The 25,691-nt window shown below is 35.9% G+C and overlaps 1 protein-coding gene across 2 annotated transcripts in view; it reads left to right on the top strand.

Annotated features, from left to right (window-relative positions):
* The window catches only part of NEGR1 (neuronal growth regulator 1), an 808,008-nt gene that overhangs the window by 527,582 nt on the left and 254,735 nt on the right, over positions 1–25,691 (top strand). The window contains exon 4 of one of the 2 annotated variants that reach the window (XM_040987281.1): positions 11,422–11,553. The exons of the other annotated variant lie outside the window; for it this stretch is intronic. Coding sequence (XP_040843215.1) covers positions 11,422–11,553 — 132 coding nt within the window. The remainder of the gene's footprint in view (positions 1–11,421; positions 11,554–25,691) is intronic. 2 annotated transcript variants of the gene reach the window in all.

Below are 25,691 nucleotides of genomic sequence, written 5' to 3'. Positions count from 1 at the left end.
TGTGTGTTCATATGCAATCTGCATTAGTATTTAGAACTCAGTAGTAAATTACCGCATTCAGGGTGACTTAAACAATAAAAATATAATTGCAGTTTGGGAATTCGAAGTCTGATACTAAGGTGTCCATAGGGTTGTTTTTCTGAGGGCTGTGAGTGAAAGGTTTACTCATCCTTGTCCTACAAATCATCGTCTCTGTATCTTCACATTGTAACCCTCTCTCAGCCCCCTATTTCTAGAATGTTGTTTATGCTGAAATCTCTTCCTGTGTGCAGGCATCAGTTATATCAGAATCACTCTTCCCTAGTGTCCTTATTTTGATTTTGTTAACCTTGACAGGATCTTATCTGCAAATTTGTTCTTATGTGATGCATTGGTCAATGGGATACAAACCCAGAAATTCAGACATTAACATGATTCATTCCGTATTATAATCTGAAAGGTAATGCTGGGGGCTGGTATTATGACAATGCCACCTTTCACCCTGGCACCCAACATCAGAGAACTGTTAAAGTCCTGGCTGCTTCACCTCTGATCCAGCATTCTGATAATGCACTTAGAAAGCAGCCTCGGACGGCCTAAGTACTTAGATCCCTGCCACCCATGTGAAAGACCTAGATGGAGTTCAAGGCTCCTGCCTTCATGTTTGCCTAGTCCTAGCTCTTGCAGACATTTTGGAAGTAAACAAGCAGATGGAAAAATCTGTCTCTTTGTCTCTCTATCACTCCCTGGCACTGTCTTTCCAATAAATAAATTTTATCTTTAACACACAAAGACAAGATTAAAAATAAAAGCAATTTTTGTCAGAGTGTTTATTGAAGGATTACATTTGTATTTCTTTTTCAAATATTGTACTATTATATATTAAGTACAAATTACAAATATTGGTGGCTTGGGATCAGTTCAGTGGTATAGTAGGCTACTTCTCCACCTTGTGGTACTAGCATCCCAAATGGACATTAATTTTCATCCCAGATGCTCCACTGCCTACCAAGCTTTCTGCTTATGGCCTGGGTAAATAGTGGAAAATGGCTCAAGTCTTTGAGACCCTGCAGTCACATGGGAAACCAGGAAGAAACTCCGGGTTCTTAGCTTCATAGCTATTCAGCTATGGCCATTTCAGCCTTTTTAGAGAATGAACCAGTGGATGGAAGATGTTCTTTCTCCATTTCTCCTTCTCTCTCCGTAAAATCTTTCAAATAAAAATAAACAAATCTCTAAAAAGTATGAGTGGCTTAAGTTAGCAACCTTGAATGGATTGAGAAAAAATGTACAGACACTCAAAAGAGATATGGTACACCATGAGGATCTGATTGGGTACTGGGCAACACAAGGCAGAGAGAGGACATATTCATGACTGGGGAACACAAAACCAAAATAATACTAGCAACAAAACAATCCCTATTTTAAAATGAGAAAAAAAAAATGCTGAGAGACGTATGACACATAGCACTGAGTTACAAGCAGACTGGAAATATAAGCAGTATTTTCTGATGCCCAGTTGAAACTTTTACAACTGAAACTATTGCCTTTTGGAGAACATAGTTCTATTAGTCAAAAGTATATGTAGACAAGTGCATTCAGATAAGTTATAACACTTACAAATGGAACATAATGGGGGTTTCACAAGGTGCAGACCAGTAACATACGGCTCCATTCACAGAGACAGTAAATATTACATTGCTGATAATGGATTCAACCTGGCCAGAACAGAACCTAGCTGCAAACAAGCCCATAAACAGTAACAGGCAGTTCCTTGGAAGCACTTTTTTCTTTGTAATTCATCCCTTTTGGGCAATGTGTGCCTGCTGGGACAGAAGGAGGGATTCTTCTCAATACTGTGTAGTGCACTAGCTCACTTTTCTCTTATTGTAATTTAAATTTTGAAGAGAAAAACAATGACTACACTTGTCACTGGAAATTGAACTGCTTATTTTCCAGCGAAAATGAGTCTCAGATCACCAAATGGGGTAGAAGATTGTAGGCAGGCCATAAAATAGTCACAAAAATACAAAACGTGTAATGGCAGTCACACATCTCTCTGAGTGCTGCTTTAAGTGAGTATGATCTTTATCTGCCATGATAGACATCTGTGTTGCTTCTCCCACTTTAAAGTATTAAACTGCTCTTCTGGCTTGGTAGATCTTGGCTCATGAAATCAAATTACAATTTGAAAGATGACAATACAATTCTTAACTGTTAAAAAACAAATCCTATCAGTGTTAGACTGTATTTTATAATTTCAGTTGTATACTTAGCCAGAGATGATACTTGAATTCATTGAAATTTTACACAAGATTTTATATTTCTCATATGACTCTTATAAGATAGGTATTGTTATTTTGTTTATATGAGAAAATGAATCATAAGAGAAACTAGAAATATCACCCCAGATTACATAAAACCCTGTATGTCTACTCTTAAACTGACATTTATGATTCTTCTTTCTCAACTGTATTTTATAAAATATTTTCTATTTTGCAGAGGACATCAATAAAATCATTTTAGTTAAGTCATCAACTATGTCGATTTATTCAATATGCTAAATAGTTTTAAAAGCCTCATAATTATTTGCTTAAACTATATTTGGTCATCTCAAAATGTTATTGTAATTATTATAGCATTGCTGTTAGATGTGTTGACTCTTTGCTTTCTATATTCTCAGTAAATAATTTTGCTTATAAACAGTAATATCTATAAGCTCCATGATAATATCTGATCAGAAATAATCAAATATAATCAGTTTTAATGCAGTTTTGCTCCATTACATGTAAGCAGTTGTTTTCCAAATATCTTGCTTTGTTTTCTGGTTTATGATGTTTCCTCTATCCACATATTACTTAATGATCCCCATATTATCATTGGGTATAGAAATATCAAAAGTACACTTTTTTCTTTTATCTTGGATTCAAATTCCTAATAGGCTAGAATGAGAGGAAACAATCGGTTTGTATGTTCATAGGTTATGATATGAAAGGGTTTAGGATGGTGCAAGTAGAACCTGTCTTGGTACTAACAATGCTCAGATAATTTCCCCCATGGGTCCTCAGTAAGTGGATGCATTGATCATAGCAGACAAGGACTTCAATAGCTTTCTGACAAAAAAAAAAAAAAAGATAAAAGGAGGTTTCATATGGTCTTTCTTCTAACATCCCTCAGTGAAAACTGGTATGATAGTATCAAAAAACATTTGATAAAAATAATTTTATGCCAAGTGAGGCAGCCAAATGGAGTGTATTTCTAATATGCTGTCTTTTTTTGAAAGCAATAATTAAAACAGCTACAAAAACAAATGAATTTCCTTCACACAAAACTTTACAAATATTATTTGTCTTCATAAACTTACAACACAAATTAAAAATTAGGTCAAAACTGTGTTGGCAGATTAGAGCATGGAATACAGCATGCATTCCTCGTATGGAGCCCTGAGCCATAAAGGCAAATCAATAGGATATCAACATTATCCTTTGGCTGAATCCCACCAAAACAACAGCAGCAAGAACCACAAGCACACAGAAAAATGAGCTGTATGTAAAAACCATAAGTTTCATTACACTTAGAATACTCCTATGAGCTTCCTTCAAGACTTAGAATCTAAAACTGAAAAGATTGGAAGAAGGGGATTCTGATGTGAGTTTTTACAAAGCTGTGCTGTGTACTCCATGTCTTCATTAACATGGAATTATAAACCATTTTACTTTGGGACCGTTTCATGATTTCAGTGTATGTACATTAATTTATCAGTAAGCTTTGTCTTCCAATCTAAAGAAACTCCATAGTGCATCATTCTTTTTTTTTTTCAAGATTTATTCATTTTGTATTGGAAAGGCAAATATACAGAGCAAAGGAGAGACTGAGACAAAGATATTCTGTTCACTCCCCAAGTGGCAGCAATGGCCAGAGCTGAGCAGATCAGAACCCAGGAACCAGAAGCTTCTTGCAGTCTCCCATGTGGGTGCAGGATCCCAAGGCTTTGGCCCATCTTCCTGCTTTCCCAGGCCAAAAGCAAGGAGCTGGATGAGAAGTGTGGCCACTGGGACATGAATAGGCTCCATATAGGATTCTGGTGCATGCAAGGCGAGAACTTAGTCACTAGACTACTACACTGGGCCCCTGTAGTGCATCATTCTACAGCTTGTGAGAAATGCATAGTCATAAATCCACACCACTGTGGTCAAGGCACAGGAGACAGTTTGATCATTCTGAGACTTCTTCATGTATTTTCTTCTCTATTTTCAGCCTGTCTCCATTTCCTTAATCCTGGAAAAACTGACTAGTCTTAACTGTTGTACCTTTACCTTAAAGATATAAATTAAATCATAGGGCTACATGTTCCTTTCAACCTAGTTGCCTTCATTTAAATAAAAGGACGTGCAGTCATAAATGTTGTATATTTGTAAACAATTAAATAGTAATTTGTATTTGCTATAAATTGCATGTATTGGCAAACATATGTGCAACTTGCTCACGCATTGGTTGAAGTGCATTTGGATTGTTGCCAGCTTTTAGCAGTTTTCACAAATGCTAGTGTAATGTACATACAGGTGTTTTTTGAATAGTAAGTGTTTATATCTCTAGGGCTGAGTTCACAAGGACACATAATATATGCATGTTTAATTTTGTGAAAAGTGACAAACTGTTTTCCAAAGTGACTCACATTTCCCTTTGCCATATAAAAGGTAGGAGAATATTTATTTCCTTCTCTGTTTCTCAGGAGCACTAAAAATATAATTTTGTATTTGATCATTCAAAGACTTTTTCTGGTAACTGATGATCAGCAAGTTTTTATGCACTCATCTGAGTATTTTTTAATAAAATGTTCAGTCACACTTATTGCCTATTTCTCAATTTGGCTGTTTTTACTGAGTTAAGGGAGTTATTTCCACAGCCTGATTATAAATCTTTCATGTGTGTGTGATTCACAAATATTCTTCACATATGTGGTTTAAAGGTTTATTGAGCTGAGGTCTTCTAATTTTGTTTAAAATCTTGAAGAAATGTGCAAATATTTTCTCCATTGTTTCCATTTTCAATACTTACATTTTCTGATTCATAGTTAGATCAGTGAAATATGTTGAAAAAGTGTAAGTGTAGGAAATTATATGGATCAAAATTGACTCAGCCTTGATTCTCAGCTGGAGAAGCATGCACTGTGTGTGTGTGTGTGTGTGTGTGTGTGTGTGTGTGTGTGTGTGCGCATAGGGAAACACTTATTCCTTTAAATATTTTTTTCCCTCAATATGGGACTCTAGTATTTATATAGGAGAAATGGGTTCACACTGTTTTTACAAGCACCACAAAATCTAATGAAAGCTTAAGTGGAGTAATGGCCACCAAAAGAAAAAAAAAAAGTCCATGCCCTAATTCTGGGGAGCTATGAATTATTATACAATGGGAAGAATCGTGTTGGTGTGAATAGAGATAAGGGCTATCAATGTAAAGGATATTTGGAATAAGTGTGAGCGCTCAATTTAATTGTATATAACTTGAAGGGAAAATTGAAAAAGTGGGCTACAGAGAAGAGACTGGATGAGAAGCAAAGAGATCCAAAGTGGAAGAAAACTTGAAAATCAACATTTGCTGATTAGAAGATGGAGACTATACCATAGGAGAAAGGGAACAGCCATGACCTCTAGAAGCTAGCAGTGGTCACCAACTGAAAACTTGTAAGGGAATAAGAATCTCAGTAATGTAAGAACAAAGAAATATATTCTCTTAACAGCCTGAATAAACAAGTAAACAAGTCTCCAAGTAGGAATCCTGCACATCTGACACTCTGATATTAATTCAGTGAATGAAATGCTGTAAGTAGTTGGATTGTGCCACTGCAACTAATTGTGATGAGGTAAACAACTCCAAAGAGCACAAATGTGTACTTCTGTAAATCAGAAAATGATTAGTCTCATCAGACTTAAAATAATGTGTTAGGTTGCATTTCTACTTGGAGGCTCTGGATTTCTGATTCAAAGTCCATTGTAACATATTGTAAAGTATTGTGAAACACTATGTACTAGTTTAATGGAAGTAGTAAGCTTGTAACATTTTGTTACAGCAGCCACAGAAAATGCAAGAACTAAGAACATCTTTGAGAGATGAAATCAGCATCTATTTAACACTATATAGACCTAAAAGTAAGAATTATACAGACATGTGCTAATTTAGTTCTCACAATGAGAAAAGCATTTTTATTGCCACCAGTTAGAACTGAGGGAACCAATAGAGTATTCCAATCACATAGAGATCACACAAAAGGTGTGGAGGGTACTTTTGATTTCCCAGTTTTCTGAGTTCTTCAGCAGGACACTTAACCCCACAATCTTCATAATTTTATTCTTTATAATGAAGTGTAGCTAATAAGTTTGTTTAAAATTAGCTAAAGAATTAATTTAAGAAGACGAGTCGGCATGGTGTATTATACACAGCAAAGACAGAATAAAGAGATCATTTCATTTATGATAACATTATTAATTATTTGATGAATAAGATAAGTAACCCACTTTAAAAAATAAACTGCTTTTTTTCTGAATTTTCTTGTATTTTTAATCATATTAGTAGCAGATATAGAACTGATATTAGATATGCAATAAAGATAAAGCCTTGTATCACAGCACTTATGACAGTTTAATTCTTTAATACTCTATTAATGAATAATTAGAAGAACGAACACACATATATACATATATATGTACTACATATAATTATTGAATGTATTTTGTTCCAATTTGCTTCAGTATTTTGATTTTTCTCAGTATGTAATGTGGAAATATTAGACTGGTCAATGAGTAAATAGAAGAAGTTTCCTTTAAGGAGATACTCTTCAGAGATCTGAGGGATGAAAGGACATTGGTGAATTAAATGGAAGTGTTGTAGGTAGAAGAGAAGCCAAATGTGTAAGAAGAAAGTAGGCTACGAGAACATTAGATCAGCCTATGATTCTCATGAGAAAGCAGAAGCTGAAGTGCATATTTGAAGACTGGCATTGAATATATATTCAATAGATATAATAGATATTCATATATATAAATGTATATATACACATACATATATGTATATTATATAGTTGTAGACATGTATGCATATATGTGTATCATCACTATGATTAAATTATCCTCGGGAAATGAACCACAGATAGACAGACTGTAACATGAAATCCACCTTAGGCTCACTTGTACATGTACAAGGCATAATGCTTACTGGGATCACAGAATTGGAGTAAGAACTAAATCATTCAATGCTATTAATAACTCTTGAATGATCTTCTTCTTTATTGTTCTCATTAAATATCATGCTAAGAATGAAGCACCAATTCTTAAATATAGCAACCTCTCAGCAGGAAAACCATACTCATCTAAACAAACCTTTATGGCATGCCTGACCTTGTGTATTATCGGTGTAGCTAATATATTGTTTAAAGATCTCATGATGTGTTACACAGTTCAGTAAGCCTTTTTCATGCATTAACTCACTCCTAACAACCATATGAGACAAGTTCTGTCATTTGTCTAACTCATTATGAATGAATCACAAAGCTAATAAATGGCAGAACTGGAGTCTGAGCCCAGATAATTTAATTCTATGCATACAAGATATGGTATGAAATATACCAGTGGATAACAAGTGGGAAGTAGTTAAACTCATAAATGTGAGTAAATGACCCAGAATGTATTTTACAAATTAAATCATAGGGAATATTCTAATACTAAATTGCTTTGATGTCCTAACAATATTGCCATCTTAGTGCATCCTTGTACAATGTGATTCTTTTTTTCTAAAAAAGTTTTTTGGGAAATAATTGTAATGACTCTGCAAAGAGGCCTGACATCATTAGCATAGCACATACGCACAGGCATTCAGAGATCAGTAACTGAAATCCAAGGATCTTCTAGAACAAGTTTGAGAAGTATTTAAAATATAAAATGGACAGGACAATGTGACTAGTGTGTGATGAGGTGAGAGGTTTTGTCAATGTTCATGCTAAAGCTTGTGACTTTAGCAAGGGAATGATGATCTAGGCACTCACTGAGTTTTTAACACAAGAAGAAAAGCAATTATGACAAAAAACCAGGGTTTGTTTTAATTGTGTGAATGTTAAGATTAATGTGAGACATCCAATGTAGAACACATTCATCTAAGATGCAGAATCCTTATATCTATTATCTATTTATCAAAATAATCATCTATCATCTAACTGGATCCATCAGGAATTTGACAATCAATAGTAATTATACATTATGAATTATTAAATTCCCCTAAAAAGTTTAGTGCATGAAGAGTGAAAAAAACCAAAGAGAACTAAAACCTGAGGAATATGGATATGTGAAGAACCTGGGGAAAATAAAAAAAGAAATGGCAAAGGGATGAGATGAAAACCACTGAAGAACAATATTCAAGAAGTTAATGGAAAATATCTGTTTTATACTTTTTTCTGAACTATATTTGCACTCTAAACATTTTTTATGGCCACAAGTAATTTTATATGCAGCACAAGGTAAGTTCAAATATCTTACCTAGTCATGAAACAAAATCTAGATATTTCACCTCCAACAGAGAATTTTTTTAGGATTTGTTTATTTTTATTGGAAAGGTAGATAAGATTTACAGAGAGAAGGAAAGACAAAGATCTTCCATTTGCTGGTTCTCTCCACAAATGGCTGCAATGGTCACAACTGAGCCAATCCCAAGCTGGGAACTAGGAGTTTTCGCTGCTTGTGCGCATGGATTCAGGATGCCCAGGCTTTGAACTTTCCTCTATTGCTTTCAGAAGTCATAAGCAGCAAGCTGGAGGAGAGCTTCCTGAACAGGAAGTGTCATCCATATGGGATCCCAGTATCTGTACGGTGAGACTTTAGTCATTTAGCCATTCTGATGGACCCACCAAGATAGAACTCTTTCCGCATATATTCTGTTTCTCTTTTTGATAGAAAAAGAGAAACAGAAACATACTACAGCCATTTTCCATTTTTAAGTTCCTGTTTGATGGTGATGATAATCGTTATGTAACAAAACACTTGTGACATTTCTTGAATTCTCCATATCTTGATAAAATACTATACTTGGGAGGCAACATGTGAATAGGAAATTAATGTTTCGTTACAGGTCATGCTTACATATTCCCCACACAAACCAGATTGCATTTAGTTTTTTTTTTTTTTTGCTATTGTCTGTTTCTTCAGATTAATTTATTTTTATTGGAAAGTCAAATTTACAGAGACAAAGATAAAGATTTTCCACAGTGGTCATAATGGCTGGAGCTGAGAGTATCCCAAGGGCAGGAGTCAGGAGCTTCTTCAAGGTCTCCTACACAAATGCAGGGTCCCAAGGCTCAGAGCCATCTTTAGTGCTTTCCCAGGCCACAAACAGGTAGCTGGAGGGGAAATGGAGTAGTGGGTACAGGAACTGTAGCCCATACCCAAATGGGATCCCAAACAATGGCAACTGAAGACTTCAGCCACTAGGCTATTGTGCCAAGTCCCATTTGCTATCATCTTAGAAAGGAACTATGATAAGTGTAGTCTATTGTCCATTTAACTTGTCTACTCCAACTAGTTTCTAGCAAAGGCAGTTCTAAGTTCAAATCTGAAATTCAAGTTGAATAAGATTAGAATGAGAACAGAGCAAGGACGCGTTGAAGGTGGAAACAGGATTATGTGTAAAAACAATAGGAAGCATATAGCCCGTGTTTTGGGAGAACTAATCCATGAAACATGAAAGTAACAACTGATTTAAAGTATCATGCATTCAGTGGGGGGAAACAGGGTGCTGAATACTCACTTGGTCTTTGTTTCTCCTAAGAGTTTTTATACTAATATGATATTGTTGATAATATTGGAAGCCTAAAATCATTCAGCAGCTAGCTTCCATCTCAGAAGTTTAGCTTCTATTTGTGATTCGAGATGAGCCATGTAAATTGGGAAATGGTGTAAATTATATGTATTGTAACCACTCAAGCTTCTTCTACCTTCTTTGAAGGGAGACTCTGCAGCAGTCAAAAGAGGCATGGAAAAGGGAGTCCTCACAGGACGAACTGGTTTTCTAACAAGTTGAAGCCAAAGTTTACACTGAGTTTTGAAACCATACCACTAATGGAAATGTGGCTACATTGCTCAGTGTGTGTTTTTGTTTGTTTGGTTTTATTTTTTTTTTTTTGGTATGTTTTGAAGTGTGCTTTTTTTTCATTTTTAAAGAAAAATGGTTTTTATTGGAAAGAAAGATAGATATACAGAGAGGAGGAGATACAGAGAGAAAGATCTTCCATCCACTGGTTCAGTCCCTAAGTGGCCACAAAGGCTGGAGCTGAGCAGATCAAAAGCCAGGATCCAGCAGTTTCTTCTGGATCTCCCATGTGGGCACAGGTTCCCAGGGTTTTGGGCCATCCTCAACTGCTTTCCCAGGGCACAAATAGGGAGCCTGATGGGAAGCAGGGCTGCTAAGATTAGAACTTGCACCCACATGGGATTCTGGTGTATGCAAGGAGAGGACTTTAACCACTAGCCTACCACACTGGGCTCTGAAGTGTGATTTTCCAAGGCGATGCAGAGAGATAGAAGAGTCTCCCATCTTGAAATTGGCATGGGCTCATTCTTTTTCCATTCTTCTGAAAATCAGCTTCCTTTGTTCAATGATTGGTGTGAACAGAAATGGACATTTCATTGTTGAAATAAGGAATTTTTTAAAAAACTTTATTCACTTTGGGAGAGTGATTTATTTGTGATAATGTATTGTGTTTTAAATCTACAGCTTTCTCTAGTCAGATGGAATCTATCTGTGTTATATTGAAATTTTAAAATTTAGTTTGTTTCTTTGACAACTTTATTCTTAATATTATAGCCATCAGTGGTTTTTCTGAGATTTATTGAGGAGTTTATATACAGAGTGTACAGTGTACCACGCTTAGCAACAATATTATTTTTAGAGAGGAAAATAGACAGTGGTTTCATATATCTAAATAGCTTTATCAAACCATCTGGCCCAAAATATTAAGCACGGGTAGAAAAATTCCCCAAAAGAAAAGTAACATTTAATTAGGTGAAGTGTCAAGTTACAAGCTCACACTGTATAAAAGTCAATATGTACCAACCCATATTAGTGAATTTCATCTACACTGCTAGGAGGTTGTTGAACTCAATTACAGAAATGTGCAGAGCTCCATTTGATGTGTGAGGAGGTTAGGAGACCACAATCAATTAAAAAGAACACATGTATATCCTGTTCTGGTGAAACGGTTGTGATAGTGTCGCTTGTTCTGCTGCTGCTTTTTTCTCTGAGTTTCCCTCTGAACATAAGAGAACAAAAGGTTTAATAATTCCCCAGCTTCATTTGGAATTGTTTTGTCAGCAGTATGTTGTGAGAAGTCATGAGATTGTTGTTTTACTTGAATGATGCCTCAGGCAGCTAGAATTAAACATGTGTGTTTTTTTTTTCCAGCAAAACCATTTGAAAACGGACAATATTTGGACATTTATGGAATCACCCGGGACCAGGCTGGGGAATATGAATGCAGTGCAGAAAATGATGTGTCATTCCCAGATGTGAAAAAAGTGAAAGTTGTCGTAAACTGTAAGTCTCATTACCTCATATCAAGGGAACTTCTGAGAAAAGATAAAACACCTTGAAAAATACTCTCCAATGTGTGTTGCTGTTTCTAAAGAGGTGATGTTTTGTTAAAGGCCACTTACTGACTCTGAGAATGTGTGTTAAGAGTGTTGATCTCACAGTGCAGGGCAGGCTCAGTCGGCTATGACGTCACTCGGTCTGTCTCGGTCTGTCTTACAGAGGCAACTGCACGCAGGACTCCAAATTTAATAAATCTGAATCAGGTTAAATTTCAAGTTGGTAACTTTGGATGCTCACAAATGATGTTATCCAAGAAATCTCTCAATTCAGTTTGATACACAGGTTAAATGTTAATATGTTTCTGATACCATCTCAGTCCCCAAAATTCTGAATGGTGCTATCTTATTTATAAAGCTATGTAAACAAATTTTCTTTTCTGTATGGATCTTACCCTGATTTCACTAACTTAATTTAAATGTTGCATTAGTTTTTCATAACTACAGTGAAAATACTAGAACTAGCTATAAAGAAACAGGCTGATTTTGGTTGTGGTTTTGGAGGTATGAAAACAGGCAGCCTCACAGGTTTGGCTTCCGGTGATAGTTTTTCAGTGGCGGAATCCTGTGGTATCTCAGAGAATCATATGGTAAGAGGGAATGTAGATAGAGACCCAGAAGACGCAACTTGCTCCTGGCGTCCTGGCATCAGATTAGCTCAGCTCCGGCCATTGCGACCACTTGTGGAGTGAATCAGGAAACGGAAGATCTTCCTCTCTGTCTTTCCTCCTCTCTGTATATCTGACTTTCCAATTAAAATAAATAAATGTTGTAAAAATAGAATTTGTATTTGTGTGAAAGACAAATTACTGTGAGAGAAAGAACTCTTCCATTCACTGGTCCACTCCTCAAATGGCTGGGACTGCGTCAGGCCAGAATCAGGAGTTGGGAACTCAGGGTTGTTTCTAAATTGCTCATATTAGCACTGGGGACCAAGTAATTGAGCCATCTTGTGCTGCTTTGCCAGGTATATTAGCAGGGAGCTGCATCAGATATGGAGCAGCCAGAAATCAAACCATCACTCAGATAGAATGGGGGCTTGGCAGATGGTAGCTCACCTCGTTGTACCACAACATTGGATGTAAAAGCCATCTAATTTTTAAGTTGATGATTTTGTATGACCCATGAGGAATGCTGTATCCAAACTGCCCTTGGCAAAAAACAAAGCAAACAAACAAACAAACAAAAACAGGAGAAACAAAGGAAAAGAAAAAAAGCTCTATGCATGAAAGGATCTGGCAGACAAAAGAATCCATTCATTTTAAAAAAAGAAAGAAATTGGAGAAACAACATCAACAACTATGAAGATCCATCAACAGTTTCATTTTTCATAGAAGTTGCAGAGGACTGACAAAGAGATTATTCCCCAGAGCAGAGGCAGCAGCAGCAGCACTGTATACCCTTTTGTTATGTCAGTGCCCCAGCTACTATTGGGATATGGAATGAGGGCTGGGTGACAGGGAGTTTTGCTAGAGCTGAAGCACTCTGGGCTTAAAATGAGGATTGCCTGTGATGGAAGCAAACAAACCTGCCCTTTGCACAGAAAAAATGATCTTAATTATACTGAACTTGTAGAGAAATGTCGCCTTTACTCTAAGAATGTAAAAATATAATAATAAAAAAAGAAGCTGTCAGTGCCGCTCTTCATAAGATGTGCAGAAACAGCAAGACCACGAAGAATTGTCTCTGTAGTATAGCACAGGTGCAGCCGAAGTTGAAGCAGAACCTAGCGAAGCCCATCAGCTGAGTAAGATGCTGACATGGGTTTTCAGAGTATTACACACTTTAGATTATGTGGGAAAGAAAGTTTTCCCAATCACTTTAACTTACATGTAAAAAAATTAAAAAATAAAAGTTAGGGTGCTCCTTCTAAGTTAAACATAGAGGCCCATGTTACTTTATGGCAGGTTATGTGCCCAGCTGTGACCTTGAGTTCAATATGAGCACTGATTAAAGTCCTAGCTGATAGAATTCTGGTCTAGCTCCTTGATGCTGTGCCTGGGAAAGGAGTAGATGACACAAGAACCTGGGTCCTTACCACCTATGTTAGAAACGTGGATGAAGTTCCTGACTCCTGACTTCAGCCAGGACCTGGCTCTGCCACCTGAGAAGTAGCCCACCAGATGAAAGATTCTCTCTTCTTTCTTTCATTTAAATACCAGAATATTGGACTTGTGATTGTTGCTGAAGGACTACATTATGGTAACAGTATGGGGAAAATGACGGAGGAGGAGAATGGGAGGGACAAATGGAGAAGGGAATCCCTAAGCCTACAAAACCATATCATAGGAAATAAAAATAAGCAAAGAAAACATGAACGAAAAACAGTTTTGGAGCTTGGTCTGGTTATGCAAAAGCAAAATCTACTGTTGAGCATTTCCTGTGGATTTTATTGACTTGATCTCCCAAAGGAAACTAGTCAAATCCTACTGAACAAACATTTGTTCACAAAAGTCCAAAACTGAGTTCAGTGGTCAACATTGCCAGCATGGCACAGTACAGCCCCTGAATCTGGAGATTACCTGATAACAAGGTTCTAACAGGTTCAAGGCAGCCCTTCCTCCCAGCGTGATTAAGCCCTAATTTTGAACATGACATTGCCTTAGCTTTGTCAATTACAGCTTGAGGAGAGGTCTTGCCATTTTCCCTAAATGGAGCCTGAGATGAGATGTAATGCATTTTTATAAACTCTAATAGATCTAATAATATGGTGACTCAATTTAAGAAAAAAACAAAAGGAAATAAATTTAAGTTTCCTATAAGCTACAAAAGTGTAATGTGTCCTTGTGTATCTAATACATCCCCAGATTCAGTATTTACTGAAAACACACATGAAATTCATATGAGGGGACACCGAAAAACTTGTCAAAATATTGACTGAAAAGATGAGGTTATTTTGACATAAAAAGTGTGACGTTTATGAATAGTTCTATCATAGTACGTATACATTTTCTTTGAACATTTTGAAGGACTTAATATCATGAGAGTATTCATCATATAGTTTATTCTTACACTGTTTGTATGTAGAATTTCTATCCTATTTAATTAATAGAAATCTTGGGGTATGGTTGATATAACAGACTTGTGTAAATCAAGGTGGTTAGTTGATTGAGTATATGATTCCTTTTAATATATTGATAGAAAGTTTTCCAATAGATAGAGGATTGCAGGCAATTTAAATTGTGAATGGTTATTTCCTGGCAGAGAGACTGTAAGTGATTATGTTCCTTTATTTATGTTATTTTTGTTTGGTGTATTTATTTGTCTATTGTCACATTGAGAATCAAATTAAAATAATAAAGAAAAATAATCTAAATTATCATAACCAAATTTTGAGGAATTAACATATACTTGAAAGAAAGAGAGAGAGGGAGAGAAAATTTGCAGCTGTTGATTAAGAAGCAAAAGACAGCCAATAGACATGGAATTTAACAGATCTCTATGCTATTTGCATTTGTTTTTATCCTTAAAAGCAGCCTACTGTACTGGGTCCATATTTAATATAGTTTAATACAATATAGAGCAAAATAATTCCAGATGCTTATTGATCACCAACCAATTCATCTAAGGTTCACTGTACTTTCTATCTGAAATGATTCTGTGTACAATTTTTAGTAAAATGACTTCAATAATTTGCTCTGTTCAAAAAATAGTAGAAGCATTTTTGGTGTACTGTAAACTAAGATTTTATCTAATAAATCATAAGCACATATTTGTGCCTTGTTTGATCTTTGTTATATATTCATGCATGCAAAAGTACACTTTATCCTCCATTATAACTAGCTCCAAACATGTGGAAAAGAATGCCCCAATTGATATAACTTAGTGCAACTGTATTACAGCCTCAAATGAAAGGCCACCAGGAAAAAGAAGAGAATGAGGAGGTTTCGAGGGAAATGGCTAGTTTTTCCAGGCTATTCAAATAAATTTCTTTAAAAGTTGAGCAATTTAGACAGATACATTAAATTCAAACTTGAAGAAATTTCAGATGACAAGTAGCCTTCACTTTGAATAAAGAGAGAACTCCAGCATTTAGAGTTTGAATAGGACAAGAATACTGTCGTGGGACCAGAACTGAGTGCTACTCAAATTCATATTCATCACCTAACCTTTTATTTCTGATGAAATTTATGCAATTAGCTTCACAGTTATTTTCTCAACTTTTATATCTGCTTATAATTTAGGTTCCTCCATTGTATCTGCTGTTCCTTAATCTAAACATTTATTTGAAACAATTCATGGCATAATAAATGCATATACATCAGTTGTCTTCTAAATAAAGGACTACTTTATATACTTTCTCCATGATGATAAATCACCTCAGTACTTCTGTATTGATTAATCTATACAATTTTTTACTTTAGATACTGGTTTCTTACTACAATACATTCAAGGCTTTAGGCCCGGGGCTATTAATCTTCAGCAAGCTTATTATTTATAATTATTTTTAAACTTATTTTAGCTAAAAATGAACAAATTTACATATTGGCAATGCAGAATTGGAGTGTAGCGATGTTCTCATCCTATTCTCCTTTCTACTTGTGTTTCCCATCCAACTCCCTTCTTCTTTCTTTGTTTCTTTCTTTTAACAGCAACATTAACTTTGTTTGAGAAAAGCAGAAAGGCAAAAGTACTTTGTTAGAAAACATCAGATGGCTTTCAGTAAACTATCCAAATCTACTATTCAAGATTATTAGAAAGAGAAAGACCAAATGTAGCCCTAGAGCTCCATTGAAAAATGTATACTGTTTTATCTTGATGAAATTTGAATAACAAGTCGAATTTGACAATCTTTTAAAATAATTTTTTTAATAAATGGAGAGAAAAGAGGGATGGAGGAAGAAAGGAATTAAGGAAGAAAAGGAAGAAAGAAGGAATTAAGGAAGGAAGCAGTGAAGATAGAAGGAAGGTAGAAGCAAGAGTATTTGCTTGGCTTCCTAAGAATCAGTGGTGTGCTTCATCAGGCTGGACTAGTCCAGTGAGAGGAATAGGAAGAGCTGATGGATATTGCAGTGGAAGCCAAGAACAAGATGAGAGGAAATTTATAAATTCACATATCCATACTTACAACCAAAGAGTAACCTTGATATTATAGACCATTCTAAGGTATCTGAATATTAGAAAAATGTGTTAAACATTTTTTCTTCAGTAGCTATGGAAAAGATTTCAAAGATTTTTGTTTTTTTCATACTAAGGGCAAGACTTATAAATAGTAACACTGGGCAAATCATTTCAACAAAAAAAGATATAAGCAACTAAGAAAAACATGTTTTAAGATCCGATGTGCTTGCTTGCTCCCCCCAGTTGTCCACTAGATGAAGGTTGTACCTTGGCAGAGGCCAGGAGCCCAGAATCCCGTTCAGGTCTACCTTCTTGGTAGCACTCAGGTACTTGAGCCATCACCTGCTGTCTCCTGGGGTGCATGTTACTAAGAAATTGGATCAAAAGCAAAAGAAGCAGAACTCAAATTAGATACGTGGGTGCAGAGTGCAAACAGTTCAGATGCTAACTGCCTGTCTGCAGCTTTTTGTGTGTTCTCCCTCTCTTTGATTTCCTCTGTTTCTTCCCACCATTGTTAACTCAAGTAAAACTACTTTTAAAGGCATTCACGTAATGGATCAATAAATAATTTTCCCTCATCACCTTGCAAATACTATAAATAGAATTCTGAGTAATCATATTTCCAATGTGGTGACTTATTCACTCTATATTTGTCTATGAACAAATGTGCACAAATACTGTTTTGAAAATTTAGTATTTAGCAATGAAATTTTAGATTAAAGGAAACAAAGAACAGGTCAAAATAACAAGGTAGATATTTCAATCCCAGTTTTAAAACACTTACTTAAGTCATTTTGCATCTTTGGATGAAAATTAGATTTCCAACCCCAAATTCTTTTAGTTTTTCCTTTTAAAAACAAAATATATAGTTGTATGCTATGACTTATTTGAGATCCTGGAAAGATTTTCTCATACTATTTTTTCCATATTTGCCTCTGTGGAGGTACTCTATGGATCGGACTCTGAATAAGTACGGAAAAAATGAAAGCCATCATTTTCCTTCAATGTTAAATGACTCTATATGTTTTACACTTCTAATTTGTGAATTCCTTGACAAAGTCTTAGGGGTAATAATCTAGTTTAATTCTCTCACACATTATTGGCAAGTTTGGTCAGTGTTTTTTTCTTTAGTATTTAATCTGTATAAGTTATAAGTAGATAAAAATTTCAGATAATTTCAAACCAAAAATGCTATTTAGGCAAGAGAGATTGAAAAAGAGTAAAACAAATTCGATTTGGAATCAAATAAATCACGTCAGTCACTGAATATATTAATTGGCCTCAAAAGGGCTCAGTTTCCTTAAGTATGAAAACCAAATTGGAGAAGGCAAGATGGCCAAATAGAGTGAGGACATGTTGAAATGGACATAGAAGGATTAGCCAAGAACAAGAAGAGAGGACGAGATTTTAGGAAATAGGAGAAGGCAAGCCAATGGCAGAGCAAAATCTGGAGACTTGTGGAAAGAAGGAAGCAGCAGAAACTGCGGAGCAACATTGCCACAAACAGATATTCCAGCAGTAATCAAAGTTCCGCTGGTAGTCGGGGGGAAGCGGAGATGAACAGGAACACGGTCAGTGAATTCAGCCATAGACAGAGAATTGCAGGTCCCATTGATTTTTTTTTAGTCTGATCATAAGCAGAAGCAGAGCATGGGGCTCCTAAAAGAGTTCGGCAGGGTAGCAGGATACAAAATCAATAAACATAAATCAATAGCCCTAGCATACACAATCGATTCCAAGGCTGAGAAAGAACTTGTAATGCAGTATCCTTTAAAATAGAAAATAGAAACCTTGAATTTCTTGGAATAAACCTAAGAAAAGGCATGAAAACCCTCGATGACAAAAATTACAAAACATTTTTAAAAAGAAATAGGAGACATTATAAGATGGAGAAATGTAATATATTGCTGGATCAGTAAAATCAGTAGCATTAAAATGCCTGTATTATGGGCAGTGATATGCAAATTCAATGTGATCCCACCAAAAATTCCAACATTATTCTCATGATAAAAAAAGTTATCTGGAAACACAAGAGACAGTGAATAACCACAGCTATCCTGAAGAATAAAAATAAAGCTGGAGGATTCTCAATTCCAGACCTTAAGACCTACTAAAGCGCAGTGGTGCTCAAAACAGTCTGATATTGGTACTGAAACAGAGAATAAGACCAGTGGAACAGAATAAAAACCTCAGAAATGAGCACATATATGTAAATTCAACTGATTTTCATTAAAAGAACTGAAAATAATCCATAAAAAAGTTTGGCCTCATCAACAAATGCTGCTGAAGCAATTGGATAGTAGCCTTTAGAGATAAGACTCAAACCCCCACATTTTACCTTATACAAAAATCAGTTCTAAATGAATGAAAGACATAAATCTGCACACATGCTCTTAGAGGAAAACACAGGAAGCACTCTCCCAGATAGAGGAATCTGTAAACACTTCGAAAAATCACCAGAAACACAGGCGATCAAAGCCATAATAAACAAAAGGGACTGAATCAAACTAAGCAGCTTCTGTATAACAAAGGAAATGATTAAAAACTAAAAAAAGCCACCAGCAGAATGGAGATAATATTTTCACACTATACAATAGCTAAGGGACTAATATCCAGGATTTACAAAGAGCTTCAGAAACTCAACATCAAAACAAACAACCCATTAAGAAATGTGTGAAGGAAATGAGCAGGCATTTTTCAAAAGAACAAATTCAAACGGGTAACAGACATATGAAAAAATGTTTAGGCTACTTAGCTTTTACAAAAGTACAAATAAAAAAAAAACGCATTAAAGTTCCACCTAGCTCCAGTGAGATCAATCTACATTCAGAAATTTAATAACACTTATTCATACAGATGTGAGAAAAAAATATGTACCCTACTACACTGTTGGTGGGAGTGTCAGCTAGTGTAGTCACCGTGGAAGTCAGTATTGAGAGTGCTAAGGCAACTGAAAGTTGATCTACTGTATGAAACAGCTATACCACTCGTGGGAATATATCTAAATGAAATGGAATCAGATTGTAAGAAAGTGACCAACAACTGTTATGTGTATAACAGTTAAATCCACAAATAACCCAGATGCTCATTGAAATATGAATGGATAAAGAAACTACCCAGACATTAAAAAGAATGAAATACTACCATTTGCACCAAAATGGTTCCAACTGAAGACCATTATGCTCAGTTAAATAAGTCAATTCCCAAAGAACAAATATACAATCATAGAAATACAGGCAAACATGTTTATACATATCTTCTCATAGATGAACTGCATAGTGGAGACAACATTGCAGTATGCATCTCTACACTTGAATAAAAGGATGGATCCCAATGAAATTGTTAAATATACCTAGATTGTCTTCAATGCTATGATATACATAGATAATAAGATGTTGAATTTGGCAAGTACTTTCAATGATAAAGAAGACTGTCATTCAAAAGTTAGAATGGCTTGAATACAGAAACAGTTCTGGAACTTGCCATCTTTGCTTTGGACCTTAGCTTACATGATAATATATTCAATCTATTACACTTCATGTTAATTTCTTCAACTACAAAATCATAAATGCAAGGATGAACTGAGTTAATACTAGAACTGCCATAGCATATGTATTTTTTAAGATTTATTTTTATTATTTTTTATTGGAAAGGTGGATAATCAGAGAGGAGAGACAGAGAGGAAGTCTTCCGTCCGATGATTCACTCCCCAAGTGAGCACAACGGCCCATGCTATGCCGATCCAAAGCCTGGAGCCTCTTCCGGGTCTCCCACGCGGGTGCAGGGTCCCAAAGCTTTGGGCTGTCCTGGACTGCTTTCCCGGGCCACAGGCAGGGAGCTGGATGGGAAGCGGGGCAGCCGGGATAGAACCGGCGCGCATATGGGATCCCAACCACTGCGCCACCGTGCTGGGCCCAATATATGTGTATATTTTTATTACTTCCATTGCCCATAAAGTATGGTGAGTTTTGCTATTTGAATAAATAAATAAGTAAATAAGTAAGCACACACAATTGAACAATTACTGTAAAACCACCCCACATCTTAAATAGGCAACTGTTGTAGCCAGCATACACCTCTTGGTGTGTGTATCCCATAAGGTGGTACCTGGATTTGAAACCTAGCTCTGCTTCCAATTCTAGCTGCTTCCAATTCTAGCTTCCTCTACAATAGACACTGGGATGCAGAAGGTCATGAATGAAGTAGCTGAGTTTCTGAAACTCACCCAGGAAACCCAGATTGAGTTCTGGGCTCCTGCCTTCAGTGTGAGCCAGACCTAGCTGCAGACCAAGGAATTTCTGGAAAAGAATTTTAAAAATTGTTTGAAGCATCTCTCTATCTCTCCCTCTTCTTCCCTGCCCTCTTCCCTCTTTTTCTCAGCAGATCCCTCTTTCTCTTCTCCCACCCCTACTAACCTACAGACTTTTACATTGATAAATATCAGATTTTTTTCAGTCATCCAAATCACTTCACTCTATGATGGTATAGATTTGATTTAGGAATTTTCACAAATTTGATTATAGAAACTAGAAAAGGCATCAAAAGAATTTTAAACTCCTTGATTCTGTGCTGAGGCTTTCATTACACTAGTTTGGCTGCATGTAAATTGAAAAAGAAACCTAATTATTTTTAACAAATTGTACAAGCTCCAGAGACATTTAGCAAAGTAGTGAAGGCTGAGGTGTGAGAACATAGAAGCACTATGTGTAATGAGGGATACATTTGAATAATCAGAGAATGCACAGGTGCTGCTAGAATGGCTGACACTGAAATAAAATGAAGAACCAGAGGTATTAGGATTCTTGATGAATACACAAAAACAATCACAATAAATAATAATCCTTGGAAATAGGCTTGTCCATGTATTGTCTGAAATGAGAGCTTCTGTATAGTAGGCAACATAATGATGTCTCAGCATTACGAAGCCTGCCTACATTCTGCTAATTGTTAAAATGAACAGCAGTGCAGCAGCAACCAAAAAATAAGCACACAATCACATAATGCTTACTGTGCTGGCTGTTCTATCAAGAACCTCCCAACTGTGTGTGCCCTGTGGTCTAGAGTCACTTAAAGAGCCAGCCTTGCAGTATTGCAAGTGAAGCTGCTGCCTGAGAAATGCAAGTCCCATGTGGGCTCAGATTCTAGTCCTGGTTGCTCTACTTCCTATATAGCTTCCTGCTAATGCACCTGGGAAAGTGGCAGAAAAGGACCCAAAGGCTTGGGGTTCTTGCATAACACATGGAAACATGAAAAAAAGTTCCTGTTTCCTGACTTCATATTAGCTCAGAACTGATTGTTGTATCTGTTTAAGGACAGAATCAGTGAATGGAGACAGTAAGTCTCTGTCTCCCTTTCACATCTGGAATTCTATTTTTTCCAATCAAATAAATACTTTTTTAAGAAAAGAAAAATATTCACTTAAGATTCTGGTTTTACTGCCTTGCTATCATAGTTCATGTAGTTTATCAAAAATTTAAAAATAGTAAGGTATTAATTTGAAAGACTGCATATTCACTCCACAATTGTTTCAAAGTTAATATCTGAAATCCTTTAAAACAGTCTAAATTTTGTAAACATTAAAATGAGAGGGAATAGCTTATTCCATGCTAATTTTTTCAATAAATCATACTGACCTAGTCTGAATAATTAAAAGCATTGTAGCCTAGAACAGATGTTAAATGTATTTCTTGTGTTTAGCAGACAGGCAGGGTTATTTACATGATAGGATGGGTGTATAGACGCACCAGAAATTAGCTTACGTTAATAAATGCTACTTCTGCTGATGTCATTTCATCTTTACAATATATAGGTTTTAAAAATCCTTTTGTCTTTGTGCGTGTCAAAAGTACACTGAAGATAAATAATTCATTTGGAGACATCATCTTTGTTATGCTTCTGAGTTGCTCTAAATAGCTCAACATAAGATAGATTAATCTGATGCTTTGTGAATATTGTAGCAGTCAAGTGGTGCAACTCTATTAAGAAGGGACAATGTCCTGATAGAATTTTCTAGATTATCAAAGCCATACATATTTCCACTTGTTTCTCAAAAATCTGTGCTTAAAGAGTTCCAGATCAGTGCAACTTGTTTTAAAAGCGTAATTTCAATTGTTTCAAAGGAAGAATGTTTTTTTTTTTAAAAAAAAACCCTAGCAGCATATTGTCAAAGTATATTTAAAAGTGTCATTGGGAGCCATCTTTTTATTCAGGAGTAGAGATGCATACTGCAATGTGGCTTCAGTTCCTAGTATGTTAGTCTCCATTATACAGTTCATCTATGAGAATATATGTACATACCTGTTTACCTGTATTTCTGTTTTGTATCTTGCATAATGTTACCTTGTATCAAAGAGAGCATATAGTATTCATTCTTTGGGAATTGACTTATTGCACTGAACATAATAATCTACAGTTGGGACCATTTTTTTGCAAATTGTAACAATTGGATACTAATCTTTAGAGTGGTTGTACCACAGTTTCTTTATCCAGTCCTATTTCAATGGGCATCTTGGTTGTTTCCATGTCTTTGCTATTGTGGATTGTGCTGTTATACATAAAGATTGATTAAAAAAAAAAGACAGGGAGAATGACAGATGCAGTGAAAGAGAGAGAGAGAAAGTGAGAGTAAGAGTGCAAGAGAGCTAGAGTTCTTCCTTTAGCTGGTCCATTCTCCAAATGGTTAAAAATGGTCAAATAGTGATACAAGACAGGACAACGATAGGAGCCTAGGATTACATTTTGGTTTTCCATATAGGCTCAGAAATGTGTTTGTATCATCTTCCACTACTTTCCCAAGTACATTAGCAGGGAGCTATACTAGAATCAGAGCAGCAGGTCTTGAAACAACCCTACAGTATGGGGATGCCATTGTTATAAGCAGCAACTTAATCTACTGATCTACTGCCATAAAAATGTTGGTCTCCAACAGTTGATTTTATCCACCTCTTACAACGAATTGAACTGCATCATGTCACATGGTGTGGGATTAGTGTTATCCTGAGATTGAGTGCTAGCAACAAATATAAACATAAATGGTGTGGACCATCTGCAGGCTTGGTCTCCAAAAGCTTCCCATGCCTGCTCTGCCAGTACTTATTTCATTTTGCTGATGGAGATAGCAACTCCTGCTGTGGCCTTGAAAGCTTCATGCTGAATTAGAAAAAGTGTCCTTATCTTGATTCCATTCCTCCTACTCCATTTCACTCATTACTTTTCACTACCTTGAAATATTATTGATTTTTAGGTGAATGTGAACTAAATTTCTTTTTTTATTGTTGTTGATTCATCACTTATTTGTGTTCATTTGTTCAGAAGGTTAGTCTATTTTGACTAGTACAACCAAAAGGACAGGACATCAATCTTGGATAAAATATACATTTTTCCTCAAATATTTTTAATGTTTCACATTTGATAGTCTCAAATAGTGTCAATGATAAGGCTTTTCTGCGAAGAATACAGAGATAATGGATTGCTCATTCATCTCACATGAATCATAGCCTACTAAATTTCTCCTTGCAAATTTTGTGAATCATGGTGAATAAAGAATCTATGAATAACAAGCCTTTGAGGCTACATATGACTTAGCTCAGAACTACCATTGGATTCAAAATAGCATCCAGCCTTCAACCTTTAATTTGAGTGTTCTTGCCGAAATACAGCTAAATTCAAAAGTGAGAAGATTGATTGTTAATCTCCAAAACCAAAAACTGCAAAATCAAAATACCAATGCAAATGAGACAAACTAAAAAATTCAAGAAACAGAATATGTAAAGTACCGTTCATTGATGATGTTATTTTCATTGATTTCCCCCTCTGCTCTACCCTGCTAAATTCGTATGTTGAAGTTTACCCTCTGGTGTGAGAACCTTGAGCTATGAGAACTTTTGGGAATTAAGTCCTGAGGTTTCCATCAATCTAAATGGAATTATATTCCCATTAAACAGACTAAAGTGTACTTGCTTTATACTTTGTACCATGGGAAATTGTGAAGATACGGCTTTGACCTTGAACTTTACAGCCTACAGAACCATGAAGAACAAATTTCTTTTATTTATCAATTTCTCAATGTCTGGTATTTTGTTACAACAATATCAATGAGTTAGGGCCTTGACCTAATTTAAACTCGTGGAAACACAGCACTCCTGCCTGTCTGGGAAAAAATATAGAATTTCTTTTTCTCTCTGTGAGCTTTCATTTCTTGGCTGAGAAACTTCCAGTCTGCATCAAAGAGAAAGCTGCACAGTCTCACCCCTTGTGTAATGGCAGCCTCTGAAGGCATAGAGGGAATTATTCCCTATTGTACTATATCCCCTGGCCTATTAGAAACAAAGAAAAAGTTTTCAATGTTTTGAAGGTCATGTGTAGAAATAAGAAAATATTAAGAGTACTAACATCAAAACATTTTGGGAACCATAGCTTTATATTATCACCAGATGTTACTGCACAAGAGAATAGCGGTGGAAAAGGAAATCGAGTCAGTTTCCAAAACTGCATTTGACTCTTTCTGCACAGGAAAGAAGAGTTTTCTCCATAGGCTCGCTTTGCACTTTGGCCTGTAAAATGCATTCAACCATCTATGAAAAACACTGTGGGGTGTTCAAAGCATGTAACTGTATAGTGACAGCATCCATTCACATCTAAACTCCAAATGTTACACAATGGAGGAGAGACCTGAGCAACTGTGCACTAGATCAGAAAAAAAGGGGGATAGTTTTTAAAGATTAACAGATTGATGGTTTCCATGTCTTTGCGATTGTAATTTGTGCTGCTGTAAATATAGGAGTACAGATCTCCTTCTCATATGTAAATCTGATTACCTTTAGATATGTTCTGAGCAGTGGGAGAGCTAGGTCTTACGGCAGGTTTACTTTCAGTTCTCTTAGCACTCTCAATACTGACTTCCATGGTGTGTGCACTATCCTACGTTCCCAGCAACAGTGAAGAAGAGTACCTTTCTCCCTACATTCACACCAGCAAGTGTTGTTCATAGAGTTCTGAATGTAGGCCAATCTCACCGGAGTTAGG

This window comes from Ochotona curzoniae, unplaced genomic scaffold (genome assembly GCF_017591425.1).
Source record: "Ochotona curzoniae isolate NIBS_2020 unplaced genomic scaffold, NIBS_Ocur_1.0 contig_4612, whole genome shotgun sequence".
Lineage (NCBI taxonomy): Eukaryota > Metazoa > Chordata > Mammalia > Lagomorpha > Ochotonidae > Ochotona > Ochotona curzoniae.
This window is presented reverse-complemented; position numbering and strand designations above follow the sequence as displayed.